At 41.5% G+C, this 26,619-nt stretch overlaps 1 protein-coding gene across 1 annotated transcript; it reads left to right on the top strand.

Moving 5' to 3' along the window:
* Window positions 1–10,194: 10,194 nt before the first annotated feature.
* Window positions 10,195–25,928, top strand: LOC308088279 (extracellular calcium-sensing receptor-like; the record flags this gene model as incomplete). Its single annotated transcript, XM_080432680.1, has 10 exons — window positions 10,195–10,206; window positions 10,565–10,695; window positions 11,244–11,436; window positions 14,797–14,883; window positions 16,069–16,338; window positions 17,935–18,127; window positions 18,761–18,981; window positions 22,290–22,517; window positions 22,900–23,023; window positions 25,015–25,928. 10 exons carry the CDS (start codon window positions 10,195–10,197, stop codon window positions 25,926–25,928), a joined length of 2,373 nt encoding a protein of 790 aa, XP_080288806.1.
* Window positions 25,929–26,619: the final 691 nt, after the last annotated feature.

Raw genomic sequence — 26,619 nt, 5'->3', positions numbered from 1 at the left:
TCTCTCACTCTGTGTCTCACTCTGTCTCTCACTCTGTGTCTCTGTGTCTCTGTCTGTCTCTCACTCTGTGTCTCTGCGTCTCTGTCTGTCTCTCACTCTGTGTCTCTGTGTCTCTGTCTGTCTCTCACTCTATGTCTCTGTCTGTCTCTCACTCTGTCTCTCACTCTGTGTCTCTGTCTGTCTCTCACTCTGTGTCTCTGTGTCTCTGTCTGTCTCTCACTCTGTGTCTCTGTGTCTCTGTGTGTCTCTCACTCTGTGTCTCTGTGTGTCTCTCACTCTGTGTCTCTGTCTGTCTCTCACTCTGTGTCTCTGTCTGTCTCTCACTCTGTGTCTCTGTGTCTCTGTCTGTCTCTCACTCTGTGTCTCTGTGTCTCTGTCTGTCTCTCACTCTGTGTCTCTGTCTGTCTGTCTCTCACTCTGTGTCTCTGTCTGTCTGTCTGTCTCTCACTCTGTGTCTCTGTCTGTCTGTCTGTCTGTCTGTCTGTCTGTCTCTCACTCTGTCTCTGTCTCTCTGTCTCTCTGTCTCTGTGAACGAAACGTTCATTAAAAGTCCACCTCCGCAATAAAAGAAACAAGTCAGTCAAACGTCACTGTCAGTCACTCATGGTCAGGGGGACGCTGTGAATCTCCTTACAGAGCGGTGATGTGGGTCGGTTCCCATCTCACATAAACATCTCGGGGAGAATTCACTTTAGCGTTGACGGCGGCCGTCATAAACCGGCGTTACCTCCCGTAACGAGGACTGGAGCAGCGGATCCCACAGCAGCAGCGCTTCGACGGCCAGACGATCACCATCCACGTCCCCGATCGCGTCGATGACAGCGCAGTGTGGGCTACAAACAAACGGACTGTATGTTTCGCGGGCCAGAGGTAGGCTACTAGTGCGAGAGGATCTCAGGGAACGACACCACCCGTGTTTGACAGGAGCCGGCTCATAGTGCTCGCGCTCTTCCCTTTGATTCATTCATAGTTTCCTGGAGAGGCGTGGGAACGGGTGACGTAGGGAGCAGCGTTAAAGGCGCAGATCGCCACACTCCCCCCCCTTGGAGAAAAGCTGCAAGCGATCAGAGGTTGATTTCCTCCTCTTCCGTCTTCGTCCTCGCTGTCCGAGCTTTCTATTTTGGAACAGATTTTTCCAGAGGCTTTTGGGCTGTTGGGGAAACCCAAAAAGTCCTCTTCATCACTTTCCTCATCAAAGATTGCCTGGACCCGCTCTCTCTCCAACTTATCCAACTCTACTGCTGTGGGATAACAGGGCTTCAAGCGTGCTACATGCACCACCTTCCTGTTCTCCCCAGTGTCCTCCAGGACGACGTCAAAGTTGACAGGGCCAACCTGGGTAACAACGCGGTAGGGCCCTAGCCACTTGGGAGCCAACTTGGCAGCAAAGGACTTCTCTGCTTTAGAAAGTGGATGGGAACGCAGCCATACCCTGTCTCTCTCCTGGAACTGTTGATCCCGGCGCTTTTTATCATAGTTGCGTTTTTGTCTGATTCTGCTTTTTGTGAGGTTTTCCTGGGCAAAGGTAGTGAGGTCCTGAAGCTTGCTTATGGTTTTGTAGGTTGAGGAGTCAGGGGTGGCATCCCTGGGTTGGAGTAGGGCCTCTGCTGGTCCTCGGAGAGCTCGTCCGAGGTTCAGTTCTGCAGGGGTAACTCCCGTGGCTTCATGTACCGCTGAATTGAGAGCAAACCGGAATTTGGGTAGATGTTTGTCCCAGAGCTTATGATTCTCTCCTACATAGGAGGCGATCATGGTTTTCAAGGTCCGATTTACTCTCTCTGTCATGTTGGTTTGGGGATGGTAGGCTGAGGTTCGTTTGTGTTTCAGGCTCCATTGGTCACAGGTGGTTTTGAACAGTGAGGAGACGAACTGGCATCCCTGGTCCGAAAGAATGTAATTGGGGACCCCCCATCTGGTGAGGATCTCCTGGGTGAGTATTCGGGATACGGTCTCTGCGGTGGCTTTGCGAAGGGGAAATAACTCAACCCATCGGGTGTAGTAGTCCACAAATACCAACAGGTAGACATTGCCCTTGGAACTCCTAGGAAAGGGGCCCATCAAATCCACACCCAGCATCTCCCAAGGGTGGTTCACAACTGTCTGCTGCAGCTTCCCGGCGACCTTGCGACTCTCGGGTTTGTACCGCTGACACACTTGACAATTTTGTACGGAAGTCTGGACATCCAAGCTCATTCGAGGCCAATAGACAAGAGCTTGCAACCTCTTGTAGGTTTTGTACCTGCCAAGGTGTCCAGCCAGCGGGTCCTCATGGATCATCTGCAACAGCTGTGGTCGGAGACTCTCAGGTATGAGGACTTGATAAGTGGTCTTATGAGGCAGTTGTAGCACTCGGTAGACCTTATCCTCCAAGATGGTGTACTTTGCGGTTTCTGATAACGTGACTTCTAACGTGCTTTGTAACACTTCCAATAACCGCTTCCTCCCGTTACCATCCAGCTGAGCTTTCTCCACGGCATTCTCCGACAGCTCTGCGTCCCGAGAGGGAGGAGTGACCCGAGTGGTACTGCGGGGATCAATAGCCGAGTACCAGGACAGCACGCTCTTCTTCTTGTTTTTTTCACCCGGCAGTCTGAGATTCTCCTCTGTAGCCGCCGTCTCCTCTTCAAAGCTGTACTTTTCCTCTGCTTTGTTCCTGAACCAGTATGAGCCCTGTCCTACATCCATTTGCAGGCCACTGATGCTCAGAAAGTCCAAACCAAGAACTGCAGGGAATGCCAGGCTTTGCGATGGAAGCACTACCACTGGAAGAGCGCAGGTATGATTATGTAAATCCACTACCACATGCTGCCATCCCAAAGGCCATCTTTCTCCTCCATCAGCCAAATAAAGGGGCTTTCCATCCCAGGGATGTAATTCCTTGTCCTTCTCTTTAATGGCCCACCACAACTCTTCATTCACAAGCGTATAGGATGAACCAGAATCCACTATAGCCCTGACTCTCACAGCGCCCAGGGTTATGGCGACTGAAAGTTGGCGAGGGAGAGGTCTGGAGTTGAACGGGAAATGTTTCTTCCCTGGCTGTTGATTCGACACCGCGGTCATTATCGGATTGCTGCTGGTGGATGGCTCAGATGGAGATGGGGATTGATAGTTGGATTTTTGATTTTTTCCTTTATTGGCCCCAAAGTGTGGACAACTATGGGGGGAATGAGAACCTTTACATCGCCAGCAGTATAGTGGAGCCGATCTTTCCGCTGCCGGGGTGCCAGATATTTGCGGGGTGGGGTTAGTTGTCCCTGTAGTTTGAGGCCTGTTGTTGGCAGGGTTGTGTTTCCTGGCTGCCTCTTGGTGCCCCTGCTTCTCCCGGTCCTTCTCCAGTTGCTGACCCAACCTCACCAGAGCATCCACTGTCTTGACTCCGCTGCTTCTCAACTGACTTGCCAGAGATGGGTGTATGTTTTTAAATATCAGCTGGATGACCTTTGCCTCCGTAATCTCTGGTTTCCACCGACGGCAGAGTGCTCTATACATATAAGTGAAGTCTCGGATGCCTTCACCCTCTCCCTGCACTCTTGTCCGGATGCATTCCTCCAGCTCGTCCATGTAGTCCTCAGAGAGGAATGCTGACAGGAAGCTGTGTTCAAACTCCTTCCATGTCGACGTCTCCAGCCTGACCACGTCCCACCAGTCTCGGGCTGTGCCAAACAGGACGTTCCGCAGGGTGGCCAGCAGCTCCTCATCTGAAAGCGGATTCAAGGCCAGATAATCTCGACACTGTCCCAGGTAGGTGAGAGGATCTGTCTCGTCTCCCATCTTCCCAAAAGATGGAAATTGTAACTTGATTGGGCTTTTTTTCACTCTTCCCCCCAAGGCCCCCTGGATAGGAGAGCCCATGTGAGATGGAAATGGCTCAGAACCATGAGCAGCGTGCATGGTGGAGTGCAGTCGCAGCCGGGCATCATCCTTTGGCCCTGCTGAAGGTAGGGAGGTGGGAGGGGGTATAGATTGAATAGCAGTACTTTGCCCTGCTGGTGGTGGTATAGAGGGTTGTGGAGCTTGGAGGGTGTGTTCCTTAATGGTGGTAACTTCCTCAACCATACTGTGCAATAAAACATGACATGTTGTTATGTCTTGCTGCGGGTGAGTGACAATGTTAGCCATCGGAGTCATGACCTTGCTGATGTCCTTGAGCATCTCTGTATGATGCTGGTGAAGCCTCCACTTGATGGTGTCCACGAACTGTGTCCTCAGATATTCCGCATAATCTTTAATTTGCCTCTGCATTTGTTGCTCTCCTTGTTCCTGTCTCCCAATCAAATCCTCTTTTAGATCAGACAGGTTTTCCTTCATTTTCTGCATCGCTGCTTGTTGCTCATTTTTCACATCCTGAAGTGTGTCCATGATTTTGTCTTGTCCCTTTTCCAGATTATTGTCTCCGCCAGGCCGAAAGGCATGGCGAGAGAGTATGTTTTGCACCCCGTCCGTCCGTCCGTGTGTGTGTGTGTGTGTGTGTGTGTGTGTATGTGTGTCCGTCCGTCTGTGACCAGCTAATCTCCAGCACCGTTGGCTTGATCGCAGCGAAACTGTGCACACACACTACCTGGATGCCAATTCAGAACCTTTGCCCCAAAGTTTTAACATGGGCCTGTTATAGCGCCACCAGGAGGCCGATTTTTGCAAAACACATTTTTGGACAGTACTCCTACAGATTTTGGATAAACGTCACGCAAATCGGTACACAGTATCTCTTTAGTCATTAAACGAAACGGGTCTTTCAGATGTTTCATATTCCATCCTGATTGGATAAGATTAGCTTCCAAAGTTTGCAGGAGTGCTCCGTTTTGAACAAAATGCCTCAAATCATGAACACAAAATGCAATTTCTGTGAAATTTTGCACGTACATTCCCACTAGGCTGAGGAAGAAATGCTTTTTTAAATATTTCAAATCGGCCTTATGGTGGCGCTATAACAGGCCGATTCGTGTTTTTACCCATAATTGCACCAATCTGTGTAAAACTTTGCATGTGCACTCCCTAGAGACAAAGGAAAAACCTTTGCCCTGCATTTTCCACATCTGCCTTTTATAGCGCCACCTGGAGGCCGACTTATGTAAAACCCATTTTTGGATATTAATCCTTCAGATTGTATCCAAATTTCACACAAATCGGTACACGTGATCTCTATAGTCATGTGATCAAGACGGTTCTGTTTGATTTATCATATTCCATCCTGATTGGCTAAAATTGACAATTAAAGTTTGCAGGATTGGCCCGTTTTGAACAAAATGCCGCAAATAATGAATGCAGCGTTCGATTGCGGTGAAACTTTGCACACACATTCGCACTACGTTGAGGAACTAATGCCACCCTTTCAACAATGCACTATTATAGCGCCACCAGGAGGCCAATTGTTGCACAACATCTTTTAAATATTTCTCCTACAAATGTTGTCCAAACATCACGCAAATTGGTACATATTTTCTCTTTAGGCAAGTGATCAAGACGGATCCGTCCGATCCGTCCGATTTTACACATTCCAGCCTGATTTTCGAATTCCGAACATTGCTGGCCCACACTAACCTACCTGACCTGGTGGAGACTTGTGCTCCGAGGATCACTTTTTCTAATTGAACCTGTGTTTGAACTGATCATACTGATTTAGTGGTTGGCAGCGAGAGGTTCCGCCTCAATTAGATCCATCGCTACATCAGACCAGTTTGTGCTCTCAGCCTGTGGAGACTGGAGTTGAATTATTCACCACTTCCTCCTCAACGCCACCAGGGGGAACCAGCTCTCCATGATCTGACTCCACCCTGTGTTCCTCAGCCTGTTCACTGAGATCCAGAGAATTGAGCAATCTTTCCACCATTCCCTTCATCATTTTGAGTGAAATTGTGCCTTTTTTTTTTTTTTTTTTAATTAGTGGGGTTTTCCCTGTGTATCCCAAAGCTTTCCTTTGTTTGTTTGTTTGTTTGTTTGGTTGTTTGATTGTTCTGTTGAATAAACGCAGTATGTTACTCCGAATTGAAACAAACCGGGGTTACCTTCGTAACCTCGAGTTTTCCTCCAGTCTGTGTTTTCCTTTAAGACCAAGCCAGGGTGAGGATTCCTTGGTTTATTGTGTGCACACGTTTTGTTTATACTAAGCAACTACGGTGAGAATTCTCAGGTTGTATCTTTTCTCAACAAAACACAAGAACATGGACAATTCTCATGTAATAGACGAAGAGGCACCTGAGATAGAGGCTGTGTCAGCCATACTTCCCCAGGCTCATAACCAGCAGTTGCTAACAATTGACATGACCATTTTAGCAGAGGGACACTTTTCAGAGACACATTTTGACACAGAGGATCCATAAGACCTGATGAACCAACAACTAGTGTTAATGCAGTCAGAGGAAATGAGTGAGCACACAGAACAGGCCATGGAGATGGGCCACTGGCAGGAGACCCTCCAGGCATCTGAACAAGGAGAATAGACTAGGTCAGTTTTCCAAAAATCTTAACCCTGAAGGCAAATCGTGTTAATTTATGACACACATGTTTTTTAGGGGTATTAAGGTGTGCTGAATCCAAATCTGCTGTGTGTCAAGCTCAAAAATGGCCGCTAAGCCCTCAAAATTGACCATTTAAAGATGGCGGCCACCACTATGCTGAAACATAATAAAACACTATATGTTTGATTAAACAAGGTAGAAAATAGACTGAAATGTCCTTTTTTATGTTTACATATATGGGGAATACAATGCAATATTCTGATTTAAGATAAATTGTGAAGGAACCACTTTTATTTAATTTATATTGTGAAAATTGGCCTCTTTAGTAATGAATAATGTTTTTTTATTATTTTTTTGCAATGTATAATTGCCTTAATTTGTGTTTCTGACTTGTATTTGCTCAGTGTTCTGGCAGGTTTCTTGCAATTGCACGCTTCAATGCACTCCATGCGTACTTTCCTGCAGCCGCAGCATTGGTTTAGACATCCCTTTGTGCAACTAACTGCATGACGTGATCTCGCTGCATGCTTTTGGCATAGGTGGCAGAGAAAGCAGCCGTGGCACCAACTGACCATTCAGGTGCATCCATCCCATTTCGGTCACTGGAGGAAGATCAGCAAGTGAGCTTGGTTCCAGACAAGAGCTTGATAGTGGGAACGCATGATGTGAAACTGCTGCATCTGAGATTGGTGGCAGAGTCTCTTGTGCACGACCTATACAAAACAACTTGACTCTTGCTTCATTGCATGTATCAACTTCAGGCACACCGTATATCTTACAGATGAATTTCTCTGCTGACCTCGCTATGTCTACTGTGAGAGGGCCTTTTCCAAGCCCAATGAGATCTGTGTGATGTTGCTGGAACACCTACCAGGCTGTTTTCTTACTGTGGCCACTGAACTATGACATGCTGTCACAGCCAGTGACAGCATGGAAGGCAAGTAGTGTGTCAACTTGATCAGCAGAAAGCAACATGCAAATTTCATGTACTGGAAGATACTTCGGCGCCTTTGATGTCCCAGCTTTCATGTAGAGACGCTTACATTGCATTCTGACATAGTGTGCCAGAAGTAGAAGAAGCACATCTGTATCACGTGCTGACACAACTAGTGTTTCTATTTGAGCATGGATGCAATGCAAAATCAGTTGTGTGTCAGCTTCCTCATGGTCAGCACTTAGAGAAGAGACTTCAAGATCTGGATCCGATGACAAATCCTTTGGCAAACCCCCCTGATACAACTTAGATTATTAGGGCTGTGTTTAATCAGATGGTTTGAAAGCAATTGAGCAAGGTCTGCTTTATTTTCCTCAAGTGCCATGAAGCTAGACCAGTCTGGTGGAAGAGGAACTGACTCGTTCTCTATTTTACAACGTATTGGTCGGTGGCGCTGCTTGCGTTTAATCCTTGTGCCTGCTTTGATCGTTTCCTCTTGATACCTGTCAAAGACTACATCAATCCTCCGGCAGTTTTCTCCCATTCTAAACACAGCTCCAGCAAACATGTTGGCATATTCACCAAATGTACCAGGTTGCTTTCCTAGTGCCATCACGAGTGCTTGGCCATCAATGAGCAGTCAGCTGGAATCATCAAGTGTAACTTTTGCAGGGGTTTGGACTTGTTCTGTCAGTATGTTTACTAGCACAGATTTGTTTGTGGAATGTAGACTACCATTAGTTGTGGCCAAAGGTAGTGGGATGGTCATGAGTTCATCTGTAAGGATGTTTTCAAGGTTTACCTGGTGCCCTGCTCTGTAAGCTGTAATGAGCCTTTGTAGAATGTTCCTATCCACTTTGATAGTGTTTTGCTTTCCCTTGGAAAGTTGCACAACTTCATATAAAGAGGCAAATGTCTTGGCCTTATTCTTTCGAATGGGTGGTTTCAGAGCCAGGTGCTGGTCACTATCTGGAGGCTCACACAGACGTTTCTCGACGAAGACTTTCATTTGTACTTGCCAAGTTCTTCTGCATTAAGCAGAGATTCCTGAATCTCAGATGTGACTACATCCTTGTTGATCATGTTTTTCAATGTGTCGCCACCATCTTGAAACACACCATGCTGTTTCAATGACACAACTATTCTGCCTTCATCAGAGTCGTCTTTTTCTTTTTTTTGTGCACTCATTGTGTGTGTACTCATCATCTTCATTGCCTGATGTCATTCCTAGCAAAGCTGTTGTCTGAGAAACTATGTGTGTCCTCAGATTATATGACAATGTCCATCTACTCAGTGCAAACCCTATTCTGGTAATACCTACTAAGCCTCCACTCTTCTTTCCTGTAGCATTTAGCCATTCTCTACTTTGGTCCGCTGAGCAAGGTGTTTGTGGCTGATATTTGAGTTAGGCCATCACTTTATACCACAGGCTTGCAATATGCTCTTTCAGCAGTTTCTTCACAAGTATTATGGAGTTGGTTACCTTTATATAATGACACATTTATGTACATCATTATTGGGAACATATGAGTTATCGGATATTGGTGAATAATATTCACCAATAAATGCAAATTTTCACAATATATATGAGTTTTAAGCAGTTTCCTCACACTTGATTTCAAATCCAAATATTTAATTGGATTCCTCATAAATGAAAAAAAAAAAATCAATCAAGTTTCTACCTTGTTTAGTCAAAAAGATGCTTTGTAATATATTCCAGCATAGTGGCGGCCGCCATCTTTAAATGGTCCATTTTGAGGGCTTAGCGGCCATTTTTGAGCTTGACACACAGCAAATTTGGATTCAGCACACCTTAATACCCCTAAAAAACATGTGTGTCATAAATTAACAAGATTTGCCTTCAGCACTTTAAATAAGCACGTTTTCTGAAATCCTGCCTAGTCTAGAAGATGTCCAGGAGCCAGTGGGGTTCATCTTAGGCAATGCACACATCAGTCCGATCCGAATGTGAGAAGTGAGGACTCGTCTGATTGTGAGGTCATAATTGGAGCAGGATTTAGTGAATCACAGAATCTAGAAGACACTATTCCTATGGATGATACTGAAAATCCTAATACAGTGGCTGTAGTGCGAAGAGGATACACTGAATATGCTCATTACTGACGTAATGAGCATATAATGATCCTCAGACAGCAGACCAACGAGACGTTCCATTCTAACGAAATTTAACAAAAAAACTTTCACATTTAACGAATTGATACATTGCGAAATCGTACCATAGGAACGTTTTGGGCTGGAGACTGGGTTGCATATTCAGTGACCCAGCTAATATGGAGCAAGAATTGTCTGTCCGCATTAAACTTCCCAGGACAGTTGGAATCGGGACATGGCTCTGAATTCTACAGCAAACGTGCACTTTAGGTGCAGATGTCAGGGCCCCGTTCCTAAGACATGTGTACCAAATACATGAATGGACCTCTATATAATCTATTGCAAGAATTCTTGTTAAAGGGTGGCTTTCCCTGTTCATCTTTCCCTTCCATTTCTGGAGGTAGCCTTTTATGGTACCACCTACAGCAGTATCAGAGATTCATTCATGCACTACATATCGAAACAAGAGAAGGAAATCCTTGAGCAGGCATTGGACAACTTTCAATCACGTCCAACACACACACACACACACACACACACACACACACACACACACACACACACACACACACACACACACACACACACACACACACACACACACACACACACTATTTTGAAATTAAAGATATGCTAACGTACCTGCCTCTACTGCCTCTGACCAGATGGGAGCTGTAAAACGATTACGTAATGCCGTACAGGGTATGGCACAGCACTGACGGGCGTTGTGAAAGATTACATAGTGGCACAGGGTATGGCACAGCACTGACGGGCGTTGTGAAAGGTTACATAGTGGCACAGGGTATGGCACAGCACTGACGGGCGTTGCGAAAGATTACGTAGTACAGGGTACAGGAGATGGCACAGATTGTGTATAAAATGTAGCAACTGGACAATGGATTTAGAGAAGGGGGGAGGTGTGTTAGACAAGAGGAGGACAGTCATGAGGGCTTCTCCACACATAAACCTGCTTTCACACATGATGTACATGACCTTGATATTGTGCTCTTCATTCTCTCCTTTGTCTTCCTCATCTTCCTCTTCCTCTTGTGAGTTACAGGCACAGTTTAACGTCAACAGTATTTACAAGGCTGGGGATTTGGTTCTGGGTGGCTTGTTTCACACCCACTACATCCCTGTCTACCCTAAGCTGTCTTTCAACTCCAAGCCACGGCTCCCTACTTGTACTGGGTAAGTATCACACATACAATAACAGGCAAGAGAACAGGGAACAGTTTTGATATAGTATGTATATATATATTGTATGCTTCTACAAAGATAAATATGCAAAGTTAACCCATTAACCGGGAACGCATCTGTGTAACCACTTTAACTATTATTTCACACTTTGGCTATTCAAAAATAGCAGATCTACAAGCTCATAGCGCGGCACCGAGTGCCACACTATGAGCTTGTAGGTCTGCTATTTTAGAAAAATCATGAAATTGTGTGCAAATCTTTGAATATATATATTTTTAAAGCAATTTTTTAATCTTCCCAATTTAGTAGTTATGCCAATTGATTGCTCCCCACACACTCTGCACACTTGCATTGACAAAGCATTGGCAGATTCCGCAACATAGGTAAAATAAACGTGCGGTGTGACCGTGCCCTAAAGAGGGATTTTGCGTGTTTAGTTTTTACATTCCAGGGTTCAGATGGGCCCAGACCATGGCTTTTGCAATCAGTGAGATCAACAGAAACCCCAGCCTGCTGCCCAACGTGACTCTGGGGTACAGTATCTATGATAACTGTTACACGCTGGGAGTCGGGTTCCGTGCAGCATTGTCACTGATCAGCGGGAGAGAGAAGCAGTTTCAGGTGGATGAGAGCTGTGTTGGCTCTCCTCCAGTGCTTGGAATCGTGGGCGATACTTTCTCAACAAATTCTATTGCCATCTCTAGTGTAATGGGTTTGTACAGAGTGCCCATGGTAAGTTCCAGATGTGTAGAATGAAGTAACTAAATACATGTATTTTAATACTAAATACATTTTGCAATTTTGAGTTACTTTTTACTTTACTAGAGTATTTCCAATTTGCAATACTTTTATTTCTACTCCACTACATCCCAGAGGCAAATATTTTACTTTTACTCCACTACAATTATTTGAAAACTTTACTAGTTACTTTGTAGATATGAATGACTATATTATAAAACATACATTAACCATTTTAGCCCTATTTTATACATATGCTATTTGAAAATAGCAGATCTACAAGCTTGTAGATATGCTATTTTCAAACATTAGTACTTTTACTTTTGGTACTTTAAGTATATTTTGATGCCAATACTTTTGTACTTTTACTCAAGTAACATTTTGACTCAAGTAACACACAGGCCTTTTACTTGCAACAGAGTATTTTTATATTTTGGTATTGCTACTTTTACTGTTCATTACTTGAAACCCCCTTTTACCATCACCAATTATTATATTTGCTTAATATTGGTTATTTGCTGTATTTACAAATATAACATTTGTATAGTCTTTTCACATGTTGAGAGGCATAGAACATATTTACATGCAGGCAGAGCATGGAGCCAGTGGTGGAATAAGTACTCAGATATTTTACTGAAGTACTGTACTTGAGTAAATGTACTTAGTTACTTTACACTGTTGCATGTAGCAGACAGGGTGAAGTGGATTTTCAGAAGGTCAGACTACAATGCGTCTGTGTTAGCAGTGGTGGAAAAAGTGCTCAAAATTTTTACCTAAGTGAAAGTATCAATACTGCAATGTAGAAACACACAAAAGTATCTGTATCAAAATGTGCTTAAAGTACTTACTAAAAGTAGAAAGTACGTATTATGCAGAAGGTCCCATTTCAGTATCCAAAGTATCCAAATGTATATAGTGTATGCAGATCTTTTAAAAATAGCAGATCTACAAGCGTTCAATGCTACGCGTTGTGAGCTTGTTGATCGGCTATTTTCAAATGGCCGAAATGTATATAGGGCTGAAGTGGTTAATGTATGTTGTAATAATAATCAAAATCAACCTCTAATCTCAAGTAACTAAAGTTTTCAAATAATTGTAGTGGAGTAAAAGTATAATATTTGTCTACTAATTATGAGGTACTTTTTGAGTATGCCCATTTTACAATACTTTATACGTCTACTCCACTACATCTCAGAGTCAAATATTGCACTTTTTACACCACTACAATTATTTGACAGCTTTAGATACTAGTTACTTTTTTGATTTGTATTACAAAACCCAAATTAACCACTTAAGCCCTATTTTATACCTATCCTTATTCTTATACAGCTATCCGGATATAGCCGATCTATCCGGATAAGCTCACAACGAGTCACACCACAACGTGCTGTGAGCTTGTAAATCAGCTATTTTCAAAGAGGTTTGACGTTATCTATTATTATATATTTTTTTCATTATTTATTTTGAAGGAAAAAAAGTTCAATACAAAATGAGGGTACATTTTCACTTTGGTTCTGTAAGTATAGGCTATTTTGATGCCAATAACTTGTGTACTTTTACTCAAGTAAAATGTTAAATGCAGGCCTTTTACTTTGTAACGAATTGACTTGAGTGTACTTGGGGTGCCAGTTTGGACAATGCCTAACACGATTCCAGTCCAGTTTGGAGACAAAACTGTTTTGTATTTTTATAAAGTCAATCTTTCAAAAGATTTACAGAACATTAGCATTTAACCAAATGAACCATGGAATTAAATACAAGAAATATATTAACCTTCAACTCAACCAAACAGAACAGAACAAATCACACAGAAAACAAAACAGAAAATCTCAGTTCGATGAAATGTATTGAAAAAGTCCCAGCCCACACCCAAAATCCAGTCCACACATTCCAAAATGCCACAGTTCCACAGTCAATATTTACAGAGCACAATGTTCATCAAATATACAGTTTATGTCCACTGCCTTTACGGTGTGTGAGGCAAAAGTGTAGTGTGAGATGGCGTGGCCATGCAGCCCAAGGAGTCCAGTCCGTGTCTTCCAAGCGACCGTCAAATGATTTGTTTGCAATTAGCTTTGATCCTCTGCAACAGAGAGCCTCAGCCTCTGGATCAGTGGTGGAAAAAGTATTCAGATATTTTACTTAAGTAAAAGTAGCAATACCACAGTGTACAAATACTCTGTTACAAGTAAAAGGCCTGTGTTCAAATTGTTGCTTGAGTAAAAGTACAAAAGTATTGGCATCAAAATGTACTTAAAGTACCAAAAGTAAAAGTACTAAAATGTTTGGAAATAGCAGATCTACAAGCTCACAACGCATCGCGATGCAACGCATTGTGAGCTTGTAGATCGGCTATTTTCAAATAGCCTAGGCATACAATAGGGCTAAAGTGGTTAATGTATGTTTTATAATATAATAATTTATATCTGCAAAGTAACTAGTAACTCAAGTTTTCAAATAATTGTAGTGGAGTAAAAGTAAAATTTTTTCCTCTGAGATGCAGTGGAGTAGAAATAAAAGTATTGGAAATTGTAAATACTCACGTAAAGTACAAATATCTCAAAATTGTACTTAAGTAAATGTACTTAGTTACTTTACACCACTGCTCTTCTATTAACTTGCTATAAGTCCTTCATGCCGTCGCATAGAAAATCATGGACAATCGCAGACTTACTCGCGCTATATGGACATGAGCCACCACTGTCCTTTTTGAGTATCTATCTGTACTTTGCTTGAGTATTTGTATTTTTGGATAAAGACAAATATTGACTCCCGGACATTTCTGGGAAGGGAAAAAGTATATCAAGAATTAACCGCTTATGCCCTATTTTAAATATATTGAAAATAGCACATCTACAAGCTCACAACGCATCGCAATGTGACACATTTCTGCTAAATCTTAGATTTAGTTTTTTGGAAAATGTCTACATTTTAATACAGCAAAACATTGATATTAAAAAGAAAATGTACTTTGTACTTTTTTGAAATACTTAAGTATTTTAATCTCAAGCACTCAATTTGACCAAGCAACTTTCACTTGTACTTGAGAAATATTTGATCAGGAGAGTCTAAACTTTGACTGAAGTACTGGGGTCAAGAACGGCCCCAAGCGCTGGTTGGGCGTTTTGCAGAAACCAAAAAACGGAAGAGCAAATCGCCGTTTGTCAATCACAGGGCCCTGAGCGGAGACTCTGATTGGTTCTTCCACTTTTTGGTTTCTGCAAAATGCCCACCCAGCGCTTGGGGCCAGACCAGTCTGCAGAAAACACATGATAATGTGAGTTCACGTTTTACCAGGCTAGGGGTGAGTACTTAATCCATCACTGACTTCAGATTGTCTTGTACCTTTTGCAGGTCAGTCAATCTGCCACCTGCGCCTGTCTGAGTGACCGGAACCAGTTCCCCTCCTTCTTTAGAACAATCCCAAGCGATGCCTTCCAGGTGAACCGCCACACATAAAACTGATGTTTGTATCAAAGAGTTCAGGTTCCACACACCCAGTGGTGGAAAGTAACTAAGTACATTTACTTAAGTACTGTACTTAAGTACAATGTTGAGGTATTTGTACTTTACTTGAGTATTTCCAATTTCCAATACTTTTACTTCTACTCCACTACATCTCAGATGCAAATATTGTACTTTTACTCCACTCGCCATCCGTCGTGGAGAGATACCGGGTCTCAAGGAATTCTTGTTGAAAACTTTAGTTACTACAGTAGTTACTTTTCAGATATAAATTATGATATTATGATACATACATTTACCACTTTAGCCCTATTTTATACCTAGGCTATTTGAAAATAGCAGATCTACAAATTGTATCTGCTATTTTCAAACAGTTTAGTACTTTTACTTTTGGTACTTTAAGTACATTTTGATACCAATACTTTTGTACTTTTACTCAAGTCAAATTTGAATTCTGGACTTATACTTGTAACAGAGTATTTCTATATTGCAGTATTGGTACTTTCTTTTTAAGAATTTGTGTACTTTTTCTACCACTGCACACACCTGGCAATTACCTCTCTCTAGTGGGTGTAATGAATATCGCATGATATCGCCTCTCATTTGCCTTGTGTGTGTGTGTTAGCTGCAGTGTCAAAAGAGAATGATTAGGCCTTTTCCTTTGTGGCATTTGTGCAGGATATTCACTCATTTACCACTATGTGAACAAGAGCCTAAGAACTTGTCCTTCCATTGCAGTGTTAATTTTGTCGACTAAAACTATGACGAAAAATGTTTAGCGACTATCTTTTTTTTAATCTCTGACGAAAACTAAATAAAAACTAAGCTACGATGACTATTAAGACTAAATATATTGACAATTATATCAAAAAATAAAAACTAGTGGAGAAGAGATCCAGTAGAACTAGTCATTTTATGTTTGGTTGCACTCGGGTGTTGCGCTCTGAAAATAGCAGATCACAACGTTGTGAGCTTGTAGATCGGCTATTTTCAGCATGCAACCAAGTGTAAAAAGTACTTTTACTCAAGTAAATTCTGAATACCAGACTTTTACGACAGATTATTTCTACATTGCAGTATTGATACTTTTACTTAGGTAAAAAAAATTAGTATTTCCACCACTGGTCAAAATTAACACTGTTCCATTGTTCATCCAATCAGGTGCAAGCTATGCTCCAGATTAATAGGCGGTTTGGGTGGACCTGGGTAGGACTGGTTATCATTGATAATGACTATGGACACAGTGCTGCCAGATCCTTCCGGTCTGAGCTGGACCGCTCTGACTCAGCTTGTCTGGCGTACGTGGAGGTTCTACCCCAGGACAGTGACCCGGCTGAACTTCAGAGGATCGTCACTGTGATGAAGAAATCCACGGCTCGTGTGGTCATTGCATTTGCTCATGATGGCCATATGGTTAAACTCACGGAGGAGGTTTGGGGTTATGAACTTATGATACATGAATAGAACATCAACACAACACAAGTACTCAAATGTTTTACTTAAGTAAAAGTAAAGTGCAGAGTAAAAGTACAAAAGTATTGGCACCAAAATGTACTTAAAGTACCAAAAGTAAAAGTACTCATTGTGCAGAATGTCCCATTTTAGTTCAAAATGTATATTTGAAAATAGCCGCTCTATAATTGTGAGCTTGTAGACCTGCTATTTTCAAATGGCCGAAATATATATAGGGCTGAAGGGTTTTGTAATGATAATCAAAATCTACAAAGTAACTAGTAACTAGTTTGAGTAGAAGTAAAAGGACTGAAAATTACTCCAGTAAAGTACTCCAGTAAAGTAAAAACACCTCAAAATTTTACTTAAGTACAGTGCTTGAGTACATGTACTTTTAGACCACTTTACACCACTCATATAAGGCATCTGAAAAAAAGCTATATTGAAGTTGTGACAAATCAGCTTGCTTTGTTGTTTGTTTTTGCAAGCGTTTTATTATTGCATTGCAATTTCATTACTCTCTTTAAGTTCAACAATTTCAATGCACAGCCATTTTTATTTAGTTTTTTAAAGTTTGTCTTATTTTGCTTTTGCTTTTTTATTTGGTCTTACTTTGCTGCCCAATAAGCAACCAAATAATATTACCATTCACACATTTCACTGCTATGATTGTTATAAAGTCTTATGAATATTTAACCGATATTACCATTAATATTGAGTTAATTAACAATAATTTATGACTAATTAATAACCACTGGATCCATTGGAACACAATTGCTTTTCATTATATGGTCAGATGGGTGGGTTAGTATGTTTATTTTATGAACAATGAATCAATCCTATTTAACGGTATCACAATTAAAAAATGTTTCAATGTACAAACATGTTTTATTATCATTAAGATCTTAAGTGTCGTGCCATTTATTTTGGGGCTCACTTGCTGAACAGGGCTCCCTCTAAAATAGATCTTGTATTTGATTGGGATTTCACCTGCATACATACATGTAAATAGAAAAAGAATAAAACTGGGAACATGTCGGAAATCACTCCTTTAGACCGAGGTCATAATAGTTTTGGATCTTTCATTTTAGTTCAGGTTTAGTTAGGTTTGAATGTATTTTTTTTCTAATTCAGTTGGTTTTAATTTGTTTTTAGATTTGAGATTTGCAAGTTTTTATTTTTGAAAATGCTAATAGTTTTAGTTCGTTTTTATTAGTTTTAGTGTTATTTTTAGTTTTTTTTTATACTTTGGGTTATTTTTCAGGTGCAGGATTGAAAAGGGAAGTATTGTGTAATGAAAACCTACCAAATTTGAGTCCAGCAAAATGAATAAATTCATATCATCCCAGAAACGAAATAAACAAAAACTAAGGGCATTGTGTCTATAATTTAAGTTAGTTTTGTAAACACACAATACAGTTTCAGTTAGTTAATGTTAAAACAAATGTATTCTAGTTTTTTATTAAGGTCAGTTTAGGTCATTTTTGTTTTCGCTATTTTGTTTTTGTTAACTATAATAACCTTGCTTTAGACTAAACACATATAGAACATATTATATTCTGTTCAACACAACAGGTGGTAAAGCAAAATGTGACAGGTCTACAATGGATTGCCAGTGAGGCCTGGACAACATATCCCGGACTCCAGACTCCTCACTTCATGCCGTACCTGAGAGGCACCCTGGGGATCGCCATCCGTCGTGGAGAGATACCGGGTCTCAAGGAATTCTTGTTGAAAATACATCCCGACAACGAGCCTGACAACAGCCGTGAAAATAACCTAGTGAGTCTTTTGTTTAATTTAGTATTAAACCCATTCAATCCGGGAATGCATCTGTGTCATTTTAGATTTCTTTGTCTATTCACAGAGTGCCGCACTATGAGCTTGTAGATCTGATATCGTGAACATTTGTGCAAATCTTTAATATAGGCCCATATGTTTTTTAAAGCGTTTTTAAAAAAAAAATTAACTCAAATCTTTGCTTCTTAAGATTCTACAAATGTCTTCTAAATCCTAACATTGAAAAAAAACTTACGTTGCTGTAATATCTGGTTCTCAAACTTTTGTCATTTATTTGTCCGCGGACCCCCCCCCCCCCCTCCCAGGGACCCTCCAGAAGCAAAAAATCATATATATATTCAAAGATTTGCACAAATTTCCAGGATGTAAAAAAAAAAATTGCAGATATATAAACTCATAGCGCGCTATGAGCTTGTATATCTGCTATTTTTGAATAGCCAAAGCAATCTAAAATGACAGATGCTTTCAGATGCTTTCCCGGTCGTTGACGTAAAATCGTTGAGATTGTATTTGATCCATGGTTAAGTATTCATTGTGTTTCTTAAGGTGAGGCAGTTTTGGGAGCACACATTTCAGTGTAAATTTGCACCCCTTCCATCAGAGTGGGAGGATGCCGGTGGAAGGGTGTGTACCGGACAAGAGGACCTAGGAACAGCAGAAACTACACTGTTGGATGTGTCTGACCTCAGGTTCGAGTACACTGCGTACCAGGCTGTGTATGCTCTGGCCCATGCCCTCCATGACATGTTGCGGTGTGTGCCAGGAAAAGGGCCTTTCATTGGGCACAGCTGTGCCAGTTTGCAGACAATACAACCATGGCAGGTGTGATATTAATTCACAGTTCACCTATTACTGTTTCTAACCAATTTTTTATTCAGAATAATAATGAAAATGCAAATATAACATTGGTGAAAAGCTAGGGAAAAAATGCATAATTGGATGAAAAACTATTATTAATGTTCGTATGGTGATGTATAGTAATACTAATTGCCTGGCAGTACATTTTTATCAGTGTTTAGATCAGTTATTTTGGGCAGGTTACTTATTATGACGAGGTAAATGAACATACAGTAAAGGTAGTAAGTGAAATGTGTTTTTTAGAAGAAAAATAATGACTTTTTATGCCTTTATTATTGATCAACCCTATCGTCAGAGGAAACGTTGATGTTTCTGGACCACAAAAACGTTAAATTTTTAGGTACGTTGCATTTCAACATTTAGGTTTATGGTTAGGCTTAGGGTTCAAGATTAGGTTTAAGGTTAGGGTTAGGGTTAGGGTTAAGTTTAGGGTTTGTTAATATGCAACGGAAAATTGACGATTGGACCTCGCTCAACGTTTTTGGGATAAAAAATTGTATCACTGCACGTTTCTGCAAAATGTATTGTGACAACGTTTTCTCTGGCGACCAAGCTGTATTGATAGGACAGCAGGCTGACAGGAATTGGGGAGAGAGAGATGGGGAGTGACACGCAGCAAAGGCCATCGGGGTCGGGACTCAAACCCGCAACGCCAAGCTACCTTGTAGTCTATGTGGCCGGACCGGTACGTCAGCGGTCCGGGCCTTTCTGTTTGTTTTTGTTAAAAGGTTATATAGCTCAAGCTTGATATACTGATAGTAATCATTGCCATTGAGTGGTTGTTCAGTAACAGGAGTCTCCTTGTCTCTATATAGCTCTTTAATAAACATACAATACATTTTCAGGTGGATTACACATTTCATCCAATCAGGAGAGAGAACCCCACAAAGACCATGTATGAGCTTGTGTTCCAGTTCCGATTTTGTCTGCTCGTTTATTTGTTTAATCACTTCCAATGTCACTTAATTATCCTGAATGATAAGTAAATTGTGATTGAATAACTGATTGAATTACATTTCTATCCCTAGCTGAGAATTCATTTTCTGTTAAAGGGATTGTTCACCCCCAAATGACTTTTTTTCTATCAATTAGTCACCCCATGGAGACTTGAATTCATGGATATATATTTTTTTTTGTCGTATTCCTAAGCCAAAGCGGTTCCGGTAGCACAAAGAGTCTCCTTTGTGTCTCCTACCGGAACCGTTGCCTACCGGTCCTGGTAGTGACCGCTGGTCATCAAATTATTGGCTTAGGAATGCAACAAAAACAAAAAAATATCCATGAATTCAAGTCTCCATGGAGTGACTAATCGATCGAAAAAAGTTGTATTTTGGGAGACAGACCCCTGTTTTTGAACACACATTCTATAGAAACGATTACTAACAGAATATAGAGCTACTTTGTACTTTGTACTACTACTGCCCACAAAATAGAGTTCATGGTTATATTGTGTAATAAAACAGTCTTAACCAATGTAACTAGTGAAGATTGTATACATTATTATTATTAGGGGGCAAACACGTAGTGCGTAGGCACTCTATTGTTTTTCTTAGCGTTCTTCTTCCGCCACTCCAGGCCTAGCTATAGTAATCGCTCAAAATGATGAACTTTGCGCACAGGCATAAAACAGGCCTCATTTGGCCTACAGCCATTACATATGTGCCTCTGCTCACAAGGAATACACCTGTCTCTTTTACCATTAAGCTCCACCATTAGATTTTCCACCATTTGAAGTAGTTTGAAAAACACTTGAAAAACACTTCTCCTGGGATTTTTTTGCAATTTACGTTCTACACACAATCTATGGACCATTATCTAGAATACAGTTTGTATGTGAAAAGAACTTTAGCCTCTGAATGAAGCCAATGAATATTGTAGAGGACATGGCTTCATAAAAATAGCTCTGCAAGGGCTCCTTTCTCTTAATCCTGACTCTGTGGTTTCAATGGCTCTGTCGGTAGCGTATCTACCTATCAGTCAGAAGTTTCCTGGTTCAAATCCTGTCTTACTTATCCAGTCAAAATTGAATTTGCCGCACAGAAATCATGACTTTACATTAATTAATGTATGTGCACTTTTTAAACACAAGATGAAATTATGTTTTGACAGTATTTATTTAAATTTTGTGACGTTTTTTGTAGTGCATGGCGCATGACAGAAGGAAAAACGTAATGCTTTTCAACAAATTCAAACAGGGCTGTTGTATTTTAATGGGTAGAAAGGACGACTGGGAAACAGAAGGTCAAGGTCGAATCCAGGCCGCGGCTAAAACTGTAGCATAATACTAGGATTTGTCCATGTTGTGTAGTTGACATAAAACAGTTGGTAAAGTCTTTGAAATCTGCCATATAAGCAACATAATCAGGGGTGCACATAACTTTTTAGGTCTAGTACTCAGAAGAGCACCAGGAGATGTGACTTGGTGCGCACAAAATAAATGGTCCCGTGCCGTTTTGTCAACGGGGGGGGGGGGGGGTGGAATTCAGCACGGTGCCCACCGGACAGTTTTGTCAACGGGGGGGGGGGGGGTGCTGCACGAGAGAAAAGGACGCTCTGCTTCCAAATTCCGCCGATTTTCGCCGTTTCTTTTTCTCTCACGCCGTTTGGTGAAGCTCCCAAGGTTGGTGCCCTGTGCTGCGCTGTTTTTATCCGTCAGATTGGGACGTTCACGGTCATTTTTGCACCATTACGGTGCGTTCATCATCGGTGACGAGTGCCTCTAACAGCCGCTGCTGGCTGCGTGCACGCAGCGAGGCAATGCGAGCCGAGGCGATGCGAGACACTCACACAATCACGTGCAGCATGCGTCCTCTCCCTGTCTGTGAGTGTGGCTTCAGGAAGTAAATTCCTAGCCTCGATCTCCAGGCTTTTATTTTTTAGTTTTGCTAAAAAATAAAAGCTTGGAAATTTCTGTCCCAGCTGTTGGTACGCAAAAGCGCCTCGCGTCGTCTGATGTGCCGCGCATTATTTATTTTGGGTGCGCATGCGCACCTGCGCACCAGTTATGTGCACCCCTGAACATAATAATGACATGCATTTTAATATCCACAATCCCTCAGAACTCTGCTCAGCTGTTTCCAATGCTCATTTATTAATTGCATGGTCTTCTTTCTCTCAAGTTCAGTCTATTATGTTTCTATATGGCTTATTGGGCATATTGCATATTGTTATTTCTATACTGCATATTGCATTTATTGGCCCCCATATTGCTGCTTGCAGCTATATTTATTATTATTATTATCATCCATAATTTGGTTCATCATAATTTCTAGCTCATATATTACCTGGAAAATATCAACTTCACCACATCTTTTGGTGATGAAGTATCCTTCGATGAGAATGGTGATCCTTTACCAATCTATGATGTCATGAACTGGGTGTGGCTTCCTGGTGGAAGTGTAAAGGTTCAGAAGATAGGTGTGGTCAAGAAGTCAGCATCTGGAGATGAAGAACTCATCCTTGATGAAGACAGAATCTTCTGGAACTTTGAATCAAAAAAGGTCACTTCAGCTTTCTATAATAATTCATGTTGTTACTTTAGTCCAGTTGTTCCCAACCTTTTCTGGATCAGGCCCACTTGAAAACATCAAAAGTGTTCACTGACCACCCATCTGACCACTTGACCACACAGAAGCATTTCAACTGCCTTGTTAAGTGGACAGTGTGCATTTTCAAAGCATGTTTATTCTAATCAATCCTTTTTATCAGTATGACAATGAAAACACATTTATCAAGGTTTTAAAGAAAATATAAGATGTCCATGTTTTTTTTTTACAGTGTAAGTAGTTGGGGACCAACTTGCAATACATATAAGTATAGTGGCCCACATATTGGGAATCACAGCTGTAGACTGAAATTGATCATTGCTACTTTCCTCTTCAGCCTCCTCGGTCAGTGTGCAGTGAGAGCTGTTCCCCTGGAACCCATCTGGCTCGAAGGAAAGGACAACCTGTCTGCTGCTTTGACTGCATTGCTTGTTCTGAGGGAGAGATCAGCAATCACACAGGTGGGTTTACTAGTCCATACAGTGTTTACTAGTCCATACAGTGTTTACTAGTCCATACAGTGTTTACTAGTCCATACCCTGTTTACTAGTCCATACCCTGTTTACTAGTCCATACCCTGTTTATAGTCCATGCCCTGTAATAGTGTGCCACTGCTGCCAGCGAAAAATTGCGATTTTACTGTACCTTTGAAAAATCATGGAATATTCTCTGTGACCTCCGTCCTTACGGAGATCGCCTCATTACACGTACAAGGTTGTTGTAGTAGAGGGGGAAACTATATCTGCATGGGGTAATCCATTGCACAGCTGTGGCCGTTTGAATTATGCAGCTTGTTTTTGCTGTAAAGCAAGAGGAACGCAGATATAGTGATTTCCCCATAGGAAATAAATGAGCTTTTATTTTTTCAAATGACGTCAATTCTGGGTCTGTCATCATCAGGCAGTGAAAGCATCATTCATACGGTTGATAACAGCGCCATCTGGTGGAAAACCACTGAAAACACAACATCTCGTCTTTCTCGTCGACGGCAGGCTGAGCCTTAGCAGAATCCCACGAGAAATCTTGTCGTGGCAGGCAAAGAGTTAACTAGTCCATACCCTGTTTACTAGTCCATACCAGTGTTTACTAGTCCATACCCTGTTAACTAGTCCATACCCGGTTTATACCCGGTTTACTAGTCCATACCCTGTTAACTAGTCCATACCCAGTTTATTCCTGGTTTACTAGTCCATACCCTGTTTACTAGTCCATACCCAGTTAACTAGTCCATACCCGGTTTACTAGTCCATACCCTGTTCACTAGTCCATACCCAGTTTATTCACGGTTTACTAGTCCATATCCAGTTTATACCCGGTTTACTTGTCTATATCCTGTTTACTAGTCCATACCCTGTTTATTCAGGGTTTACTAGTCCATATCTGTGCATGTTCTTACCTAGCCATGGTTCACATGACGCTTGTATACAAGCGTCATGGTGCCGAGTCCCCCTGGTCTAAAGTTGTGTTCTATTTTTTCACATTGCCATCTCTCACATAAACATAAACGTTCAGATTTCAAATATAAAGTGCTTACCACCGAGCCACGGATGTTACAAGGCGATGCGGACCGCGATGAGTACCCGTATCTCCCGTATTGTTCAATAAAAAGCATTTTAATCGCATCGCCGGCCATTTTCTCCAAATTGTCTCCGATACTTTCAACCATGCGACACTAATGGTTGGGAGGTGTATTGCACTCTGATACATTACAAAACAAAAAAAAAAGAAAAAAGAAAATGGCCGGCGATGGGATTAAAATGCTTTTTATTGAACAATACGGGAGATACGGGTACTCATCGCGGTCCGCATCGCCTTGTAACATCCGTGGCTCGGTGGTAAGCACTTTATATTTGAAATCTGAACGTTTATGTTTATGTGAGAGATGGCAATGTGAAAAAATCAAACACAACTTTAGACCAGGGGGACTCGGCACCATGACTGTCATGGTATGACTGACAGTCATGTTTCAGGGCTAGTTCTTACCCAAACTACGTGCAGACTTGATACATGGGACTGCAACTGCCACTACAGATCCATAGGCCATGCAGCTTAAGTTAAAAATCTGTTTCAGTCATTTTCATAATGATATACCACAAATAACACACTGTGGAGAAAACTGCCTGAGAACGGCCATGTAACTAGGATGCTGACTCTTGCTGAGTGGGGTTGTTAATGACACAATTGATGAGACTGTTTTGTATTTAAAGTCTCTGTGCTTTACTGAACACACACACACTAGTTATTGATGCACCAGTCTATATAGACTACATGTAGCCCAGCCTCAGTGGGTGTGCTGCTTGCTATGTGTTTAAATCAAAGTCATTCATAACTTTGCAACATAGTGGGATAGCCGGATTCAGTAAGATAGTACGATAGTAGGATGTAACAATGTAGGTTATCTTCAGGACAATACCTTACTTGTGTGTCCGTTTAACCTTGCTGTCTTTGTTAGACTCTGTAGAGTGCACCAGTTGTCCAGAGGACTTCTGGTCCAGTCCCCAGCGTGACCACTGTGTCCCTAAGAGTGTGGAGTTCCTCTCCTACCATGAGGCCCTGGGTATTTCCTTGACAGCCATCTCATTGTTAGGCACACTTATATGTACGATTGTCCTGGGAATCTTCGTCTATCATCGTGACACACCCATGGTACGCGCCAACAACTCAGAACTCAGCTTCCAACTTTTGCTGTCACTGATACTGTGTTTCATGTGTTCACTTCTGTTCATTGGCCGTCCCAGACTCTGGACTTGCCAGCTGAGGCATGCAGTATTTGGGATAAGCTTTGTACTGTGTGTCTCGTGTATCCTGGTAAAGACTATGGTGGTGCTGGCTGTGTTCAAATCCTCCACGCCTGGGGGTGCAGACATCATGAAGTTGTTTGGAGTTATGCAGCAGAGGGGAACAGTTCTCTTTCTTACTTCCATCCAGGCAATAATCTGCGCATGCTGGCTTGTGTCTGCCTCACCAACTCCTCATAAAAACACACACTACCACAGTGATAAGATAGTCTATGAGTGTGCGGTGGGATCAACAGTTGGTTTTGCAGTGTTACTAGGTTATATTGGTGTATTGGCACTCCTCAGCTTCGTCTTAGCATTCATGGCAAGGAATCTTCCAGACAACTTCAATGAAGCCAAGTTAATCACTTTCAGCATGTTGATCTTCTGTGCCGTGTGGATAGCCTTCATCCCAGCATATATCAGCTCTCCAGGCAAATATGCAGATGTAGTGGAGGTATTTGCTATTTTAGCATCTAGTTTGGGGATTTTGGTGGCGCTGTTTGCACCAAAGTGTTATACAATAATGTTAAAACCTGAGAGAAACACTAAGAAGTCCATCATGGGTCGCAGTGCCAACAAGACATAGAAGCAAAAAAATACATTTTCTGTGGATTTGACAACAATACGTATACAGATATATCTGATTGCTGATCACCTTGTTAGTAATAGATTCAGTTTTTCACCAAATTAAACTAAATCCAGTCTTCATCCAGTCATCCAGTCATCATCTATTATCTATCATAAATTAAGTTGGTGAAAAGTTTGTTATTTACGTACGTTAATTTCATCATATATGCCTACAGTTCAATTGATATTTATAATTTAGGGATGTAACATTTGAAAGATCATTCTTCACAGTTCACACTAAAGAAAGCAAGGTAGACCATAATGCTGTTTAATTATTTACCTGCTGCTGGATCATGTTAACTTTGCTTTATTCTTTACAGTGTTTTTCCATTTATGCTTCTATGCATAAATAAACTTTATTGTCACACCACAGGTTTACAGGTGTAAAGAAGTGGTTTTTTTGTGCAAGCTCCAGCATTTTTGTTGTTTTCAGAATCAGGGACAAGGAGATGCTCTACTCCATGCTATGGCGTTCTGCTTATGTGTCTGTAATAGTAGGGGGCACTAAGTGAAAAATCGTTACGCGGCGGATAAAAGCATGACATTTGATACACATGTCCCTTGGGTCATCCTAAGACATCCTAGAAGGGGTGCCCAAAAAAGTCTTCAACAGGAAGTGAGTTATTGACTAAATTGAAAATGGCCGCCTA

Source organism: Gymnoscopelus braueri (genome assembly GCF_963280865.1).
Source record: "Gymnoscopelus braueri genome assembly, chromosome: 7".
Lineage (NCBI taxonomy): Eukaryota > Metazoa > Chordata > Actinopteri > Myctophiformes > Myctophidae > Gymnoscopelus > Gymnoscopelus braueri.
This window is presented reverse-complemented; position numbering and strand designations above follow the sequence as displayed.